This window comes from Stigmatopora argus, chromosome 17 (assembly GCF_051989625.1).
Source record: "Stigmatopora argus isolate UIUO_Sarg chromosome 17, RoL_Sarg_1.0, whole genome shotgun sequence".
Lineage (NCBI taxonomy): Eukaryota > Metazoa > Chordata > Actinopteri > Syngnathiformes > Syngnathidae > Stigmatopora > Stigmatopora argus.
Genome location: NC_135403.1, coordinates 7,290,097 through 7,305,355, shown reverse-complemented (window position 1 = coordinate 7,305,355; position 15,259 = coordinate 7,290,097). Strand labels below are relative to the sequence as shown.

The 15,259-nt window shown below is 38.3% G+C and overlaps 2 protein-coding genes across 5 annotated transcripts in view; both read left to right on the top strand.

The window, feature by feature from the left end:
• Positions 1 to 15,259, top strand: part of LOC144091682 (netrin-G1-like) — a 170,890-nt gene that overhangs the window by 74,486 nt on the left and 81,145 nt on the right. The window contains exons 1-4 of one of the 4 annotated variants that reach the window (XM_077624218.1): positions 1,719 to 1,856; positions 5,501 to 6,413; positions 6,732 to 6,910; positions 14,850 to 15,224. The gene's annotated coding sequence lies outside the window, so the exon portion shown is untranslated. Of the gene's footprint in view, positions 1 to 713; positions 1,857 to 5,500; positions 6,414 to 6,731; positions 6,911 to 14,371; positions 15,225 to 15,259 lie in introns of those variants that run through there. The other 3 variants (XM_077624219.1, XR_013305812.1, XM_077624220.1) reach the window with 3 other exon arrangements.
• Positions 8,016 to 13,521, top strand: prmt6 (protein arginine methyltransferase 6). Its single transcript, XM_077624840.1, has 2 exons — positions 8,016 to 11,329; positions 13,281 to 13,521. The coding sequence occupies exon 1, from the start codon at positions 8,358 to 8,360 to the stop codon at positions 9,414 to 9,416; it is 1,059 nt and encodes a 352-aa protein (XP_077480966.1). The 5' UTR covers positions 8,016 to 8,357; the 3' UTR covers positions 9,417 to 11,329; positions 13,281 to 13,521.

Sequence of the window (15,259 nt, the reverse complement as noted above, 5' to 3'; positions counted from 1 at the left end):
AACAAAAATAAAGATCTACTAGTCTTGTTCAAATACAGACTGAAACTTACATTTCAATTCTTTAATTGAATTCAATCATAACCACAACAGTTGGTTGGATTGTAAATTTATGTGTAATTTCTGGAGCAGTTAGTCCAGATTTCACTTGGCACAATCCACTTTTGTAGAGTGCCAAAAAGCAGACGGGCCAGGACATAATGAGGACTAGTGGTGTAAACAAACTACCAATCATAGCTGTCATGGCTTGCAGGCTACAGCACCATTCCATTAAGCTGTTAAGTAGCTCATTATCCATTTTTCTTTATATTCCTTCCCAGTGATCACCATAATTTAAAAATTTAAATGGATTTGAAAAATAAAGAGATTAAGAGATTAAGCGGACAAAAATTCTATCTTAACAGTTCTTTTGCATGGTGACACAAGCCTTTCGTTTTGTTTTCCTGAGTCTTCTTTGTAAATATCAAATGAGAGCAAACCCTCGTGCTGAAAAAAGCAAACATTGACTCATAATTTGAGGTTATCTCGTTTCCATTTAAAATTCTTAACATCAGATAATATGGCATAAAATCCTTTATCCGCCCACTCAAGAACTTTAATTTCATATTTTCATTTCAACTGGTTGAGGTTGTGGACAGATCGATGTATGCAATTAGACACCCCCGACTCTGCAATTGTGCTAATGTGCCTAAATGGATTTTCTCATTTGTTTGAAGGTCAACAATACTGTACAGCTAAATCTTTAATTGTGGTCCTTGTGGTCAGCATATCTTTTGGTAAAAGACCTGGAGAAGTTTTCAGCGCCATTGCGAAGCAAAAGGCCTGTCCTACAAGTATGTTTCACGGTATCCCATACGTTTTTTTGGTTCTTCCTTTGTGATAGACAGTCAAGAGTTTTATTCTGATAACACAGGTTCATAGCATAAGTGATCTCAAAGCAATTTATAGAGGTTTCAACTGTGATAAATCAGTTTGCATAGGTAGATTTTGAAGGAATCTGCAGTAGACTTTACTTGAGTATTTATTTTTCTGATTACATTAGATTTACAAGATTTGGAAACATATGTATCTATATTGATCATAATCTTTACACTCTTCCCTACCTTGCATGTTCATTCCCGAACTGGAGGGATGCCCTTTCATAGTTTCTCAATTACAAGCCGCTGACCTTTGGTATGTCAAGTTACAGAACCATAGTCAACTCAACACCAAGAACCTTGAACGTCCATTTCTGAGTTCACAATAGACATTTAGCATGTGACCAGTAACTGTAACCACCTCAGACTGGAGGCATCAGTTTCTATCAGACCAAATTTCAGCCTTGTCTCGATTTGTGGGGGTGCAGTTGGAATGCAGCTGAAAAGGTTGCAAGAACATTTTCAATGGTCGCTCAAGGCACCATTTTGGACTGCTTTCTGAGATGGTGAGTAGGTTGACTGTTTGCTGTGTATAATGAATGCTCTAGTTGCTATCATATTTGGAAAAGAATTTTAATGGCAACACTGAGTTGGTAGTCTGTCAGCCACTTCCTAATTCTCCATCACTCCTGTTCCCTTTTGGGCAGGGGGTAACATTAACTTGATTCCTGTTCACCATTGTTTTCCTTTGTCTTTGTGCCTTAAGAGCCATTTCAACGTGTTTTGTTTTTGTGTATCACAGCATCATGACTCGATGAGGATCTTTTTTGAGTGCTTGAGCAAAGTTCTAAAAACAGTGTGACTGAGACCAACTCACGGGATTGCTGATGAGATACTGTTAACGGTCCAAGTCCCTCACTTTGGTTGGCCTCTGTGCCTCTACTATGCTGTCACGCTACAGGGCAAGGTGTTCATCTCCTCCTGTCTCGCAGGGATGCCCTGGTGAGTTTCATTCGGGGCTCTGATGGATGGAAAATGTAGCTGTTGTAGCAGTATTTGAAGCCACTGGTTAGACGTTTGTTTTGAGTCTCTTGTGGGTGTTTGGAGTCTACATGTAGTCCCATGTTCCAAGGTTCATGCTGGACTCTGAATTGTCATTGGGTTGTTTGCTGATCTCTCCTGCTGCATCTATTGTGTGCTTACTATTTTTGGGTGTGCTAGTGGTAACATGTTCAATGTATAGTAAACCATTTTTTAAAGGAGTATAATTAGCTTGTGAATTTACATTTATTTATACAGCCCTTAATCACAACAAATGTCTCAACAAGCTTCACAGACTCACAGTAGATAAATAATTACCGCACACATTAATCTGAAAACACAACATAGTCAGTTGTTGTTTTCCGTTTGCAGTCATCATCATGATCATCATCCATGATTAATTATCTTACACGAGATAAAAAGCACAAGCTCAAATAATCAGTTTAAAAGCTGAAAGGAATTCCAGGTTTTCACGTCATGGCTTTACATAGTACGATACAGAAGGTAACTTTAACAATAATGTTTGGAAATTAAAATTTCATTGCATACTTGGACTGCATTATTCCACCCACAAAATGGAGAAGAAAGCACAAATGAGAAAACTGACTAGTACTCATTGCCTGACGTAAAGCCACATGTCAGTCCTGCTTAGATATACTTTATTGTTGTCCATTAATATCTATACAAGTGTTTCCTTGTGAATGTTTCTGGGCCTGCCTGCTCAGATAAAGGTTCTGTTCCCGCTAACTACCACTGCAGATTCTCTTGTTGCCCGTCTTACCTTCAGGGCATGATGCACCACACCTTAACAGAAAGTGAATACTGCCTTCTGTCCCTTTGAAACAGCATTGATTTTTTACTTTGCTGAAACCAAGGTCAGTGGGAAGAACAACCCGGGAGCGTCTTATCGTCTCCAAAATACCAGACCTATCTGTCAGTCTATTTGTTGAGAGCAACATAAACTCAAATGAAAATACTGGACTTATCATGTCTTTGTATTTATAATCGAAACAAAACTATTCTTAGTTTGTAACTTAAAAGTTCACTTTAAAAGAATGTTTGATCTTATATTACTGCATCTCTTGGGCTTCTGCTATAAAATATGAATGTCGACGTTTTGAATTTCTTGTTATCTCCGTTTTTTGGTGAAATGAGGCTCTTAACCTCTGGCATAATAGTTCCTTGGATGCTTGTGAAATGGTACTTTTTACCGTGAAATCGCCTGTGAAAAGCCAACGCGGTCTCTTCCGACAAGACATTAACAAGTCATTGATCTAATTATGGCAGCAAATTACTCCTTCAAAATTAATTCCTTCTCAACTATCTCTACTGCGACAAGCAAAAAACTAAAAAGCTTTATTTTAATATTTATAAACAATTAAGTCTATTTAAATGGAAATAACGTGATGATGCAGCCTGAGTTTGGTGTGCGCAGTCTAGGTTTGATTCCCATTTGATTGTGAGCTTGAGAGGTTGTTAGTTTTATTGTGCCCTGTGATTGGCCGGCAACCAATTCAGGGTGTCCCCCTCTTTTTGCCCGTGATTCGCTGGGATAGCTTCTGGCACCCTTGTGAGGATAAGTGGTATGGAATATAAATTGCAATAGTGTCTGTGAAAGGCTATGTGAAATTTAGTTCACTTTTTATTTATTTTACCTTCATAAGTGTGGAAACAATTACCTTGTGGAAAATACAAATATAAAAGTGCAACTACAATTTCAGGTTCACAGGCTGAATTTAAATGTGCCGAGTCTTAATTACTGAATGTTGGCCTATTAATAGTCCAAGGTAACATAATGAAGTACCATCATTACGTTTTAATGTGTGTTCATGCCCAAAGATTTTTGCCACACATGGCTTTTAAAGGTTAATTGCTGTCAACTTAGATTTTTTTTAACCTTACACAAAATTGTGGAGGATTGGAACTTTTTTTTTCATTGTTTCATTATTTTGAAATGTAATTCAAAAAGTACTCAATTATGATAATGTAGTTTAGAATCATTTTCACCAAGATTCAATGTATTAAATCACAGATTATCTTTGCATAGAATTCAAGATATTCTGCCCAACCTTTACAGTTTGAAAGTATTCTATCACACACCTAATTTGCATATCTTGGCAAATATATACGGATGTTCCTCATTAATCAATTTCAATAGGTTAAAATATTCACTGTTAAAATCATTTCACATCCCATTTTATTAGTTTTGGTCAGTACAGTGGCCAAATGGTAAGCAGATCTCTAAATGATCCTTTTGTCTTAATATTAGTCTGGATAAATTCTTTGTCTCGATGTGCTTTGTGATTTGCTGGCAATCATTTAATGGTGTGCCTTGTCTCTCGGCCAAAATGAGCTGGGATTGGCTCCAGCACACTCACGACCCTAATGAGGTTAAGCATTATAATTGGACATATTATTACTTGCAAGTAAAGGGGCTTGTGGAGGTTTGTAAAACTCCATTGGGGCACATTTACTTTGTTGTAAGATTTCATCATCACATAAACAACATTAAAATACAGACATTTAAGGGTGAAGGGGGGTTGCAGTTTTTCCATTCTAGCCTGCCTAGGTTATCTATACTATGCTTAATGGGGCTTGTACTTGGTAATTTGATCTGATTGCATTGCCATGTCACTGATATTTGGCTGCATGAAGAAAGTGAGTCTACAGGGAAGAGGATGTAATTAATGAATTGATTTCCCGGGATGCGGATTGTCAGCCAAGTCTTGCTGTCGGGTTGGTTGCTGTCACAGTGTGTGTGGTGGCTGGGTGACTGGACAAATAAACAGCAATTTAAAACCTGGTGGGCATTTTGCTTCAGCCATTGTTATAGGTTTTTGGTTGAAAAGCATTGGCATGTGTGCTGATTCAGTGCAGTCAAATACCTAAGACAAATTTGGAAAAGACATCCAAATGGATGAAGCAGTTGGAGGAAGGAGATGTGATGGACCAGCTTCTTTTCATTATAAGACACATATCAGACCAACTCAATATTAATCAGTAGGGGGGGGGGGGGATCAATAGAAAGTCATTGCACCCAAATATTGCCGTTAAGCGGTGTGCATTCCTCTATGCCAGGGGTGTCAGACTCAGGTTGGTTCGCAGGCCGCGGTAACGTCAACTCGATTTCATGTGGGCCGGACCATTTTAGATATAATATTTAGATTTTTTTAATAAATGGATTAAAAGCCCTGAATATTCATTTTTTTATAGATCTAAAACAATGTTTATTTTAGCTTTTTTATATATTTTTAGATTTTACAAAATTATTTTTGAACTAAAAACACAGAAATAATTGATTAAAAAATTACAATTATTGATTTAAAAGGGGGAAAATCAGGAAATGTAATATACATCTATACTCTTCATTTTAATTTGATCCTAAAACAGAAAGTCGGCACTCATGATTTACTTTCCCGGGCCACACAAAATGATGCGGCGGGCCAGATTTGGCCCCCTGGCCGCCACTTTGACACTTGTTCTATATGCGCTTGCAAGTTCTTCTGTACGAATTCATTTCATGATAATTTTGGAATTCTCTGCATGCTCATATAAATTTACAGGAGACTATTGTGATCACGTGTGTATGTGTGTGTTGGTTGCAGCAGCTGACAGGTCCGGTGTTTCTCACAGTGCACAAGAAGCTCCCATGAGGCCGTGCAAGCCGACCAAGAGGAACAGCTGCTGGTGGCCTTCGTGAAAAGCCAACCTCTTTTTCATACCCCTACTCACGCATACAGTATCGTTATACAACTCTTATTACTTTGTATTTGTTCTTTATTGAAGTAGTCTTTTTCTCACACACATACTCAATAACACAATTTGTTGGAGTTTGCACCAATGTGGAAAATTAACAATGAATAGTCTCAATTTGCATGACTGACATTTTTGCAAAGCTTCTATATTAAGTGTGTATTTTCTAATGGGAAACTTAAGATCAATTTATTATGAAGACTCCTTTTTATTTTGTTCTCAATTTCAATTATTTGGAGGTTTACCAGCCTTTTGGTTGAAATAGTACTACAACTAACAAGACTGTTTTGAATGTGTACACTCATGAATAAGTAAAATGTTGCTAAAACATTGTCTGGGAAAAAAAATCATTACTGTTTTAATTTAAGAGTGATTCACTCTCATGACTGGGTTTTCCTGTGTAAGATGATATACAGTACAATTTACTCAAAATAGTTTAAAAAAATACAAATAGCACTTTAATAATATAGCATGGCATGCACTCCACTTAACTTTGAAATGGTTGCTTTTCATGCAGATTTTCTCTATGTATTAAAACAGGATTTGTAACATACAGTGTAAAGAAGAAGGTAAACATGGCCAGCGGACACAGCATGAGCAGGATGCTGGCTGTGTTTGGGTTTGGCAGTAGTTTGCCCAAAGCTTGAGAGGAGCAGAGGACGACACGGCCAACTGCTTCTTGTCTGTGTTCATCTCCAGCAGCTATGCTTCAAACCAGCCTGTCAAATTCACACCCTCACGATGTGTTTACGTTTCGCAACGAAGGTATGTATCCCAGTGTAGATAGATATCCATCATCACGTTTTATTACATTGCCCAAGTTCGCTTTAGGCTCTACATCAATTCCCTCCAGTGTTTGGATAACATTTACATTTGTCAAGTGTTGATTTAAATATTTACACTGTCCCAATGTTTCATTCTTTAGTTGAAAAAGAGGTCATTCCCATTCTATTTCTACCCTCATGAAAAACACAACAGCATATGTTTGTTTTTTTGCAGGTTATCTTCTTTCCACCATTTCGTTCTGTTGAATCCAAATGTAAAAATTGAATCTGTCCCCTTTATCTTTGTTTTCTTCTGCAGACCACTCCTCTCAGCCCACCCCCATGTTTTCAACGTTATAACACAGGATACAGCTCCTCATTTTCCCCGTATCGTTTGGGAAACATCTCTGAAAACCCGAGAGGACCATCAAGATAAGAGTTCTGCCTGCCATAACTTTGTAAAAAATCTCAGCCGTCTCTTGCGCCGCTTGTTAAAAGGTAGACGGTGTTGATGTTGAGATGTAGCACATGAACCGAGGCATAGAGTATGGTGCAATCCAAAGAGACAACTAGTCTTTGACAGACAATTATTTTCTGCAAAACATATTGTAATCATTTTTGTTACTATTATTAATTATTATTATTGTCATTATTGTTGTTGTTGTTATTGTCTTTATAATTATTATAATAATTAGTAGTAGTAGTTGTTGTTGTTGTTGTAGTAGTAGTAGTTGTTGTTGTTGTAGTAGTAGTAGTAGTTGTTGTAGTAGTAGTAGTTGTAGTAGTAGTTGTTGTTGTTGTAGTAGTAGTTGTTGTAGTAGTTGTTGTAGTAGTAGTAGTTGTTGTAGTAGTAGTTGTTGTTGTTGTAGTTGTAGTAGTAGTAGTTGTTGTTGTTGTAGTAGTAGTTGTTGTAGTAGTTGTTGTTGTAGTAGTAGTTGTTGTAGTAGTAGTAGTTGTTGTTGTAGTAGTAGTAGTAGTTGTATTATTATTATTATTATTTTTATTATTATTATTAGTAGTAGTAGCAGTAGTAGTAGTAGTTGTTGTTGTAGTAGTAGTAGTTGTTGTTGTAGTAGTAGTAGTTGTTGTTGTAGTAGTAGTAGTTGTATTATTATTTTTATTATTATTATTAGTAGTAGTAGCAGTAGTAGTAGTAGTTGTTGTTGTAGTAGTAGTAGTTGTTGTTGTAGTAGTAGTAGTTGTATTATTATTTTTATTATTATTAGTAGTAGTAGTAGCAGTAGTAGTAGTAGTTGTTGTTGTAGTAGTAGTAGTTGTTGTTGTAGTAGTAGTAGTTGTTGTTGTAGTAGTAGTAGTTGTATTATTATTTTTATTATTATTATTATTAGTAGTAGCAGTAGTAGTAGTAGCATTGTTATTACTATTGCTATTATTTTTATTAGTAGTAGTAGTAGTAGTATCATTGTTATTACTATTGCTATTATTATTTTTATTATTAGTAGTAGTAGTATCATTGTTATTACTATTGTTATTATTATTAGTAGTAGTAGTTGTAGTAGTAGTAGTAGTAGTAGTAGTATTATCATTGTTATTACTATTGTTATTATTATTATTATCATTAAAGTCATAGGGAATTGCAGCTGATCATACTAATTTTTAAAAATGCATTTAATCAAAACTCAGTTTAGATTGTATTTAAAATATAGAGACTTAAAAAAAAATCTACATTTTATGAATACATTAGTGTTTCTTTCTTTCTTTCTTTTTTAATGGAAATAGTTATATACATCCCTGCTGGTGAAAACTACTCTGTCCAATCTGTGAAAGTAACCTCCCACTCTCGGGTCCTAATCGCTAAATCATGGGAGTTGTAGTCCTATTTTACATTCACACTGCTGTAACGTGGGTTGTTAAAAACTACAAATCCCAAATTCCGTAATGCGGAAGTACCACGGAGATACGCTTCTACAACGCGGTGGTAAACATGTCTCGCGTGGCAAAGAAACGAAAATTAAATCAAACTCGACAGGACAGCCTATACTTTGATAGCTATTCCGATGTAACTATTCACGAAGAAATGATAGCGGACCACGTACGAACCAACACGTATAGATGGGCCATTCTGAAGAATAGCGAATCGATTCGGGGTAAGGTTGTACTGGACGTGGGGGCAGGTACCGGCGTTTTGAGCATGTTCTGCGTCCAGGCCGGTGCCAGAAAAGTATACGCCGTGGAAGCGTGTTCTATCGCGGAACAAGCTGTGAAAATTGTCAAACACAACAAGATGGAGGATAAAATCCAAGTCATCCGAGGGACTGTGGAAACGGTGGAGCTACCGGAAATGGTGGAGGTGATCGTGAGCGAGTGGATGGGTTATGCCCTCCTGCACGAATCCATGCTAAACTCAGTGGTATACGCACGCGACAAGTGGTTGAAAAAGACAGGAGGGATCATTCTACCCAGCAAAGCAGAACTCTTCATCACCCCCATTTGCGAGCCGCTGGTGGAAGACCGCTTGCATTTCTGGCATAATGTCAAAGACGAGTATGGCATCGACATGTCATGCATGAGTGACTTTGCCAGGAAATGCATCAAGAACTCGGACATTTCTGTCAGCCCGGTGACCGCCGAGGACGTGTTGTCTCATCCGGCCCGGTTCGCCGAGTTGGATCTCCACACGGTCACCGTGGAGGAACTGCGGTCGGTCAAAGGTCACTTCAGGTGTGATTCTTTTGGATCGGCTGCAGTCAATGCATTTTGCGTCTATTTCACGGTCTCCTTCCCTCTTCCGGACAAACCGCAACCTCTGGTTCTGTCCACGTCCCCTTTTAAGACCGAGACCCACTGGAAGCAAGCGGTTTTGTACCTGGATGAGTCCGTGGATGTCGTTCAAGACACGCCGATGACTGGGGAGGTCAATATGTACCCCTCGGAGGAAAGTGACCGACATGTGTGCATTCGCCTAGAGTACACAATTGGAAACCAAAAAACACAATCCAAGACTTTTTCTATCCCCGACTGGAGCTCCGAAACGCCATCATAGTATCCTCAGATTCAACTTCATACGCGTTTTAATTCAGCTTTTAAGGATATGGACATGACTATTTATTTTCCAATACCTCTGGACCTCATCTTAAGGTCCATTTCACTTGTGAAAAGAAGACAAATTACTTTGAAATATTCCCCTGTTGGGTCAAATGTGATTGCCAAATTTCAAGTACATATTTTGCTTTTTTCATGCAGATTAAAACTATTCACAAGATTAACAATGTGTCATTACGCAGTCAAGAATATGTAGCGTAACTGTGAAATAGATGGTGAAAATTCACTATAGTATGTATCAAGCTATACAAAGCGAAATCATAAAATTAAACAAGATCTACCATTCAAAATGCACAAGTAAATGTTTTGTCAGCATTCTTCTTGACAGCTCTCTGAGGAGCAATGGACAGAAAGTGGTCTGCAACTAAATCCAGATCACGTGAAGCAAATCAAATTTGATTAAAAATGTATAATGTAAGTCACTCAATATATATGAAGTTTGATTTTAAGGGCAAGATTAAAGTGCCATGGGAAATATGTTGAGAAATTCAAGCAGATCAGATTATTGCCCACTTTATTCCTGAAATATCTATTCTTGTAGTTTTACAACTCTTGTTAAATTCTCACATTAAGTCAATGTGTCCCTAATTTTTCTCCATTGGGAGGCTGTGCAAGTTCTCTACCAAATAGCAGTCAAACAAACCTGGTAATGACACAAAACAAAAGTGCCATGAATGATAATGGAAATGTCATAATACAAGCAGTCATTGGATCACACCCATGCATTTATAGTCACACTTGTCTCCAGAACACTAAACTCATCGGGCTAAATGTCTGTTTGTTTTCAAATTTATGAACTATTTACAGGTACCATTTAAAACCGTATATACAGTATTATTGAATTTTCTCACACACATCTTGATTTTTAATGGCAGCAGAGAATCTAATCACGTCCATACATTCATCCCTGTATTCTAATGACACCATGAATGAGCCAATAGTATTCAATTCCTGCAGTCAGTTACAGTAACCAATATTTCTGTCAGCACATCCTGAGTACACAAATTAGAACCACAATATTGACAAAAGCTAATTTAGTAGACCAACTTCCAAAGACGTGGACTTCATTTCTCTGGGGTGCTAAGCTGAGGAAACTATTTGTCATCATTACCATCAGCTACCGGAACCGATCCACAGATCCTGTGTCCAATCCATTCTGGATCTCATTCAGTCCCCCAACCAACAACATGGAAAAAAATTTAAAAAACACTGTTAATTTTGACTCTAGGCTAAAATTCTCCCCTAAGAGTGATGCTGTCTTTTCAATGACATCCAGTTTAAAGCACGGAGGCATGGTCAGACGCGCACCATGTTACAAGGACAAATTTTCTCTGCACCTGTTAAGAAACCAAATCACTCGCAGGAGCACGTAAACCATAACAGGGTGGCCCCAATTCACAGTTGACCTGAGGCACTCCGTCGCCCCCGCCACCATACAATCTACCAAACTATTTGGTTCACTCCTCCCCCTGTCCGCTAATCCTTTTTCAATCATGCACTTTTTGGATTACGCCACCGTGTAATTCTTTCAGGTATTGTTTTATAACTTAATATGATATTTCAATTTCAGCGAGTTGGTGCATGGGCTTAGAACACCATATAGGATTGGATAAGCGGAGGAGGTCTGCATGCAGCAGATTGGAGCCCAGGGTTAGCGCCAGGCTGATAAGCAGAGCGACTGACCTGATTTGCTCCTTCAACCCATCCTGTATTGAAAAGGGAAGTGACTTTTCACTCTGTGACTGGTCCCCCAAGGAGCCTGGTTTAGTAGGTGGGATCACTAACACTGACTGTCTGGTGCATGTACAGAAATGCAGATCACCTCTATCACAAAAGCAGGGGAATCCAAACATGGTAAATATTATATAACTTTAAAAAAATGGCTCATACAGCTCCCCCTAAATGGTCTCAATAGGCCTACATTTGGTGAACTGTAAAATCCGTAGATATTACATTTATATGGGTGTCAAACATGCAGCTCGTGGACTAAAAGTGGCCCGCTAGTGGGTCCAATCCAGCCCGTAGGGTTGTCTTGCCTGATGGGCGCTTTGTAGCTCATTCATACGGTACACGGTCAATTGGTCGCCGATCTTTTGGTCGCCGGTCTTTTGGTCGCCCGAAAGGTTATTGATAATTACCATTTAAATCGTTGCTCAAATTCCCTAAATACAAACTGCGAATTACTATTTAGTCATACTTAATGCCCTATTAATTATTAGGCTAAAGAAAAGCTCCAAATTTCCCGGACTTTTATTGTTTTTTGTTGGAGAACTTGTTAAGACCCTGACTGACTTAGCTTCTTAAAGGGACAACGCATGTACATACAAACTCTTATACACTCACACGTCGGCTCAGTGAAACTGCTCATGGCCATTGTTGGCTTTTATTGATGCGTAGACCGTGTTGTTTTACCTTGTTTTGTCGCCGGTCTTTTGGTCGTCGGTCTTTTGGTCGCCCGTTGTCGCGGTCAGGGCGACCAAAAGACCGCGACCAAAAGACCGCGACCAAAAGACCGCGACCAAAAGACCGCGACCAAAAGACCGGCGACCAATTGACCGCACACGCATTCATACGGTGCATACAGAATTAAATGCTTTCATTTTTTTTCTTTGCTCAATTTTTTTGTCCGCAATCACTCTCATTCATTCGCTCCCTGCCCTAAAGCAGCGCCTTTAAAGGAAGCCAATGGGTTAATAAGGCACCTTAAAATGCCCCAAAAGCAAGAGCAAACAACCTGGAAATGCCCAAAAATTAGCAGAAACGGACAAACGAACAAGAAGCATCCTCAAAATCAATAGAAAATGATCTAAAATGTACCAGGAGTGACCTGTAAGTACCCTAAAATGGAAGTGATGCGGAATTAACTCATTGCTTAGAATCGGCAACAATAGAAGTCCAATTCACTTAAAATGTCTATGAATTCTCATGTTACAGTGCCATTGACGGCGCTAGATGTCCTATCCATTAATTCGTTTTCCCAGTCAAAATGGATCGTATGTCATTTGATGTCAATAGCAGCAAGTAAGTTAACTTTTTGGGGACAAAAATAAAGTAGTCCGACCTACGAGATCTCGTTGACATTAATTTAAACTGCAAACTAAACTGAGTTTGACACCCCTGGTCAAACCAGTAGGAATATAATGAGTTCCAAATATCACTTCTCAAGTGTTAACAGAAATTAAAGTGGGCACAAGTGTGGAATGATTTGGGATATGAAAGAGAGCAACTCTCTAATTAAGAAAGAGTCGCTGGCTGTCTCGTACATACAAGTTCCCAATTAACAACAAGGCAATTTACCCATCAATTTTCAAAAAACGTTAAGGTTATTAAAACCTGATAAAAGGGAGGAATTTTGTAAAATTGTTAATTGTTTTTAAAGAAAATAAAAATCTTGAACTCCTATTTTGTAGACACAAAAACATGGTTTTAGATGTAGGTTTTGTAGAGTGTAAGTTGTCAATGGCATATATTTCATCATAAAAAACGACATGCTATTATGGGCCTATGCTTAAATGTCATTGAACGTTTACTACATTCTTATCAAACTGGGACAATTTGTCTGACCTTACATATAGACAGTGGTTATTTTTGTAGTGTATTTAGTCTTAGAAGTGTCTAACTCAGGTTCAAGTGCCAGCCACATGTTGCTTAAAGGCTTAACTCTTGTATCAAAGAAAATAATAGAGGATTATCCTCTATTCTTTTTTTTGTTTTGAGTGAACATATCAAAGTGCCATTGTATTTTAGTCTGAGCCTAAACTGTTTTATTGTTAGCTTACTGTGTTGCACCTCTCTTTTGTCACAGAGTGAATTAAAAAAAAAGTGGTTCATGACAGGCATGCAGCCCTCAGGCTGAGAGAGACACAAAGAAAAAGACGGCTGCAAGGAGAGCTGTCTCCATCGTCCCCACCCTTGACGAGTCAAACAATAATGAACCAACAGTGATCATGCTTGTGTGCTTTATAGCTGCCTCACTTGATGTAGCGTTGATCCAGGACAGGGATTAATTGCTATCAATACTCACTTTTACAATATAGTTTCTCTATAAATATTTGTACCACTAAATGCCACCTGCGTGTATATGTATGTGTATATATGTGTATATATGTGTGTATATGCATGTATATGTGTGTATATGCATGTGTGTATATGCATGTGTATATGTGTGTATATGCATGTGTATATATGTGTGTATATGCATGTGTATATGTGTGTATATGCATGTGTATATATCTGTGTATATGCATGTGTATATGTGTTTGTATATATGTGTATATGCATGTACACATATGTGCACCCCATATGTGTGTATGTGTGTATATATGTGTGTATGTGTGTGTATATGCATGTGTATATATGTATGTGTGTATATGCATGGGTATGTGTGTATATGCATGTGTATGTGTGTATATGCAAGTGTATATATGTGTGTATATGCATGTGTATATGCGTGTGTATATGCATGTGTATATGTGTGTATATGCAAGTGTATATATGTGTGTATATGCATGTATATGTGTGTATATGCATGTGTATATATGTGTATATGCATGTGTATAAATGTGTGTATATGTGTGTATATGCATGTGTATGTGTGTATATGCAAGTGTATATATGTGTGTATATGCATGTGTATATGCGTGTGTATATGCGTGTGTATATGCATGTGTATATGTGTGTATATGCAAGTGTATATATGTGTGTATATGCATGTGTATGTGTGTATATGCATGTGTATGTGTGTGTATATGCATGTGTATGTGTGTATATGTATGTGTATATATGGGTGTATATGTGTGTATATGCATGTGTATATATGTGTATATGCATGTGTATAAATGTGTGTATATGTGTGTATATGCATTTGTATATGCATGTGTATGTGTGTGTATATGTGTGTATATGCATGTGTATCTGTGTATGTATATATATATATATAAATAATGACTCTATTGTCACATCTGATTGGTTTAATGGAGTCATGTGCTTATTGTTGCTACTTCTTATTGGTTAATCTTGTAGGCATCTCTGGAAAAAAAGAGGAAAAAAGTAGCAACTCTACTGTAGGCCAAAAGTAATAAGAGTAACATCTCTTCTTCACACATATACCAATTACCAAACTACTTTTAGAATACTGCCAAACAATTGACCATGCAATGAAAACAATTCATAAAGCCATTGTCCTCCCCCGTCTTATTTTCTTACTGTTGAGACGCACCTTGATGCATTCTCACCACATAAGTAAGATGCTGTGAATTTGTTTGGTGATGCGGGTGTCACATGTCCCACGCTTTATCCCAACTTGTGACATGCCGATGCCGCGACATCTTTGATGAATAAAACAAGTGCAGTTCAAGGTGGTGTCTTCCAGCAGCTGCCGTCTGCAAAGGAATCAAGCAAGTGCAGCTGTCAAAGGCACAACATGTCTGGGTGCGTGCAGCCACTCGGCAGTTTCGGCACTCTCGCTCCTCGCCTCTGACGACCCGAACCCCCCCGAACAGAGCCACTCGGAATGTTGGCATCCGACAGCCTCTGTATTTCTGCAAACTTTTAAACATCGACATTGCTTCCGGGACCGTTCACAGCTGTTTTCTTGATCACTCTTTCCTCCCTCCAGCCGTGCAGTGTCGCTTCTTCGATCGGACGCGAGGACGGACGCTAACCGGCGGCACCTGCTTGACATGTCCCGTCTTAAAGCGGATTTAAACGGCTGCAACAGGCGGCATGGACGCCAAACTGTGAGATAAAGGTGAGAAAAGGCTTCCCCGTCGCGTTTGCGTTAAA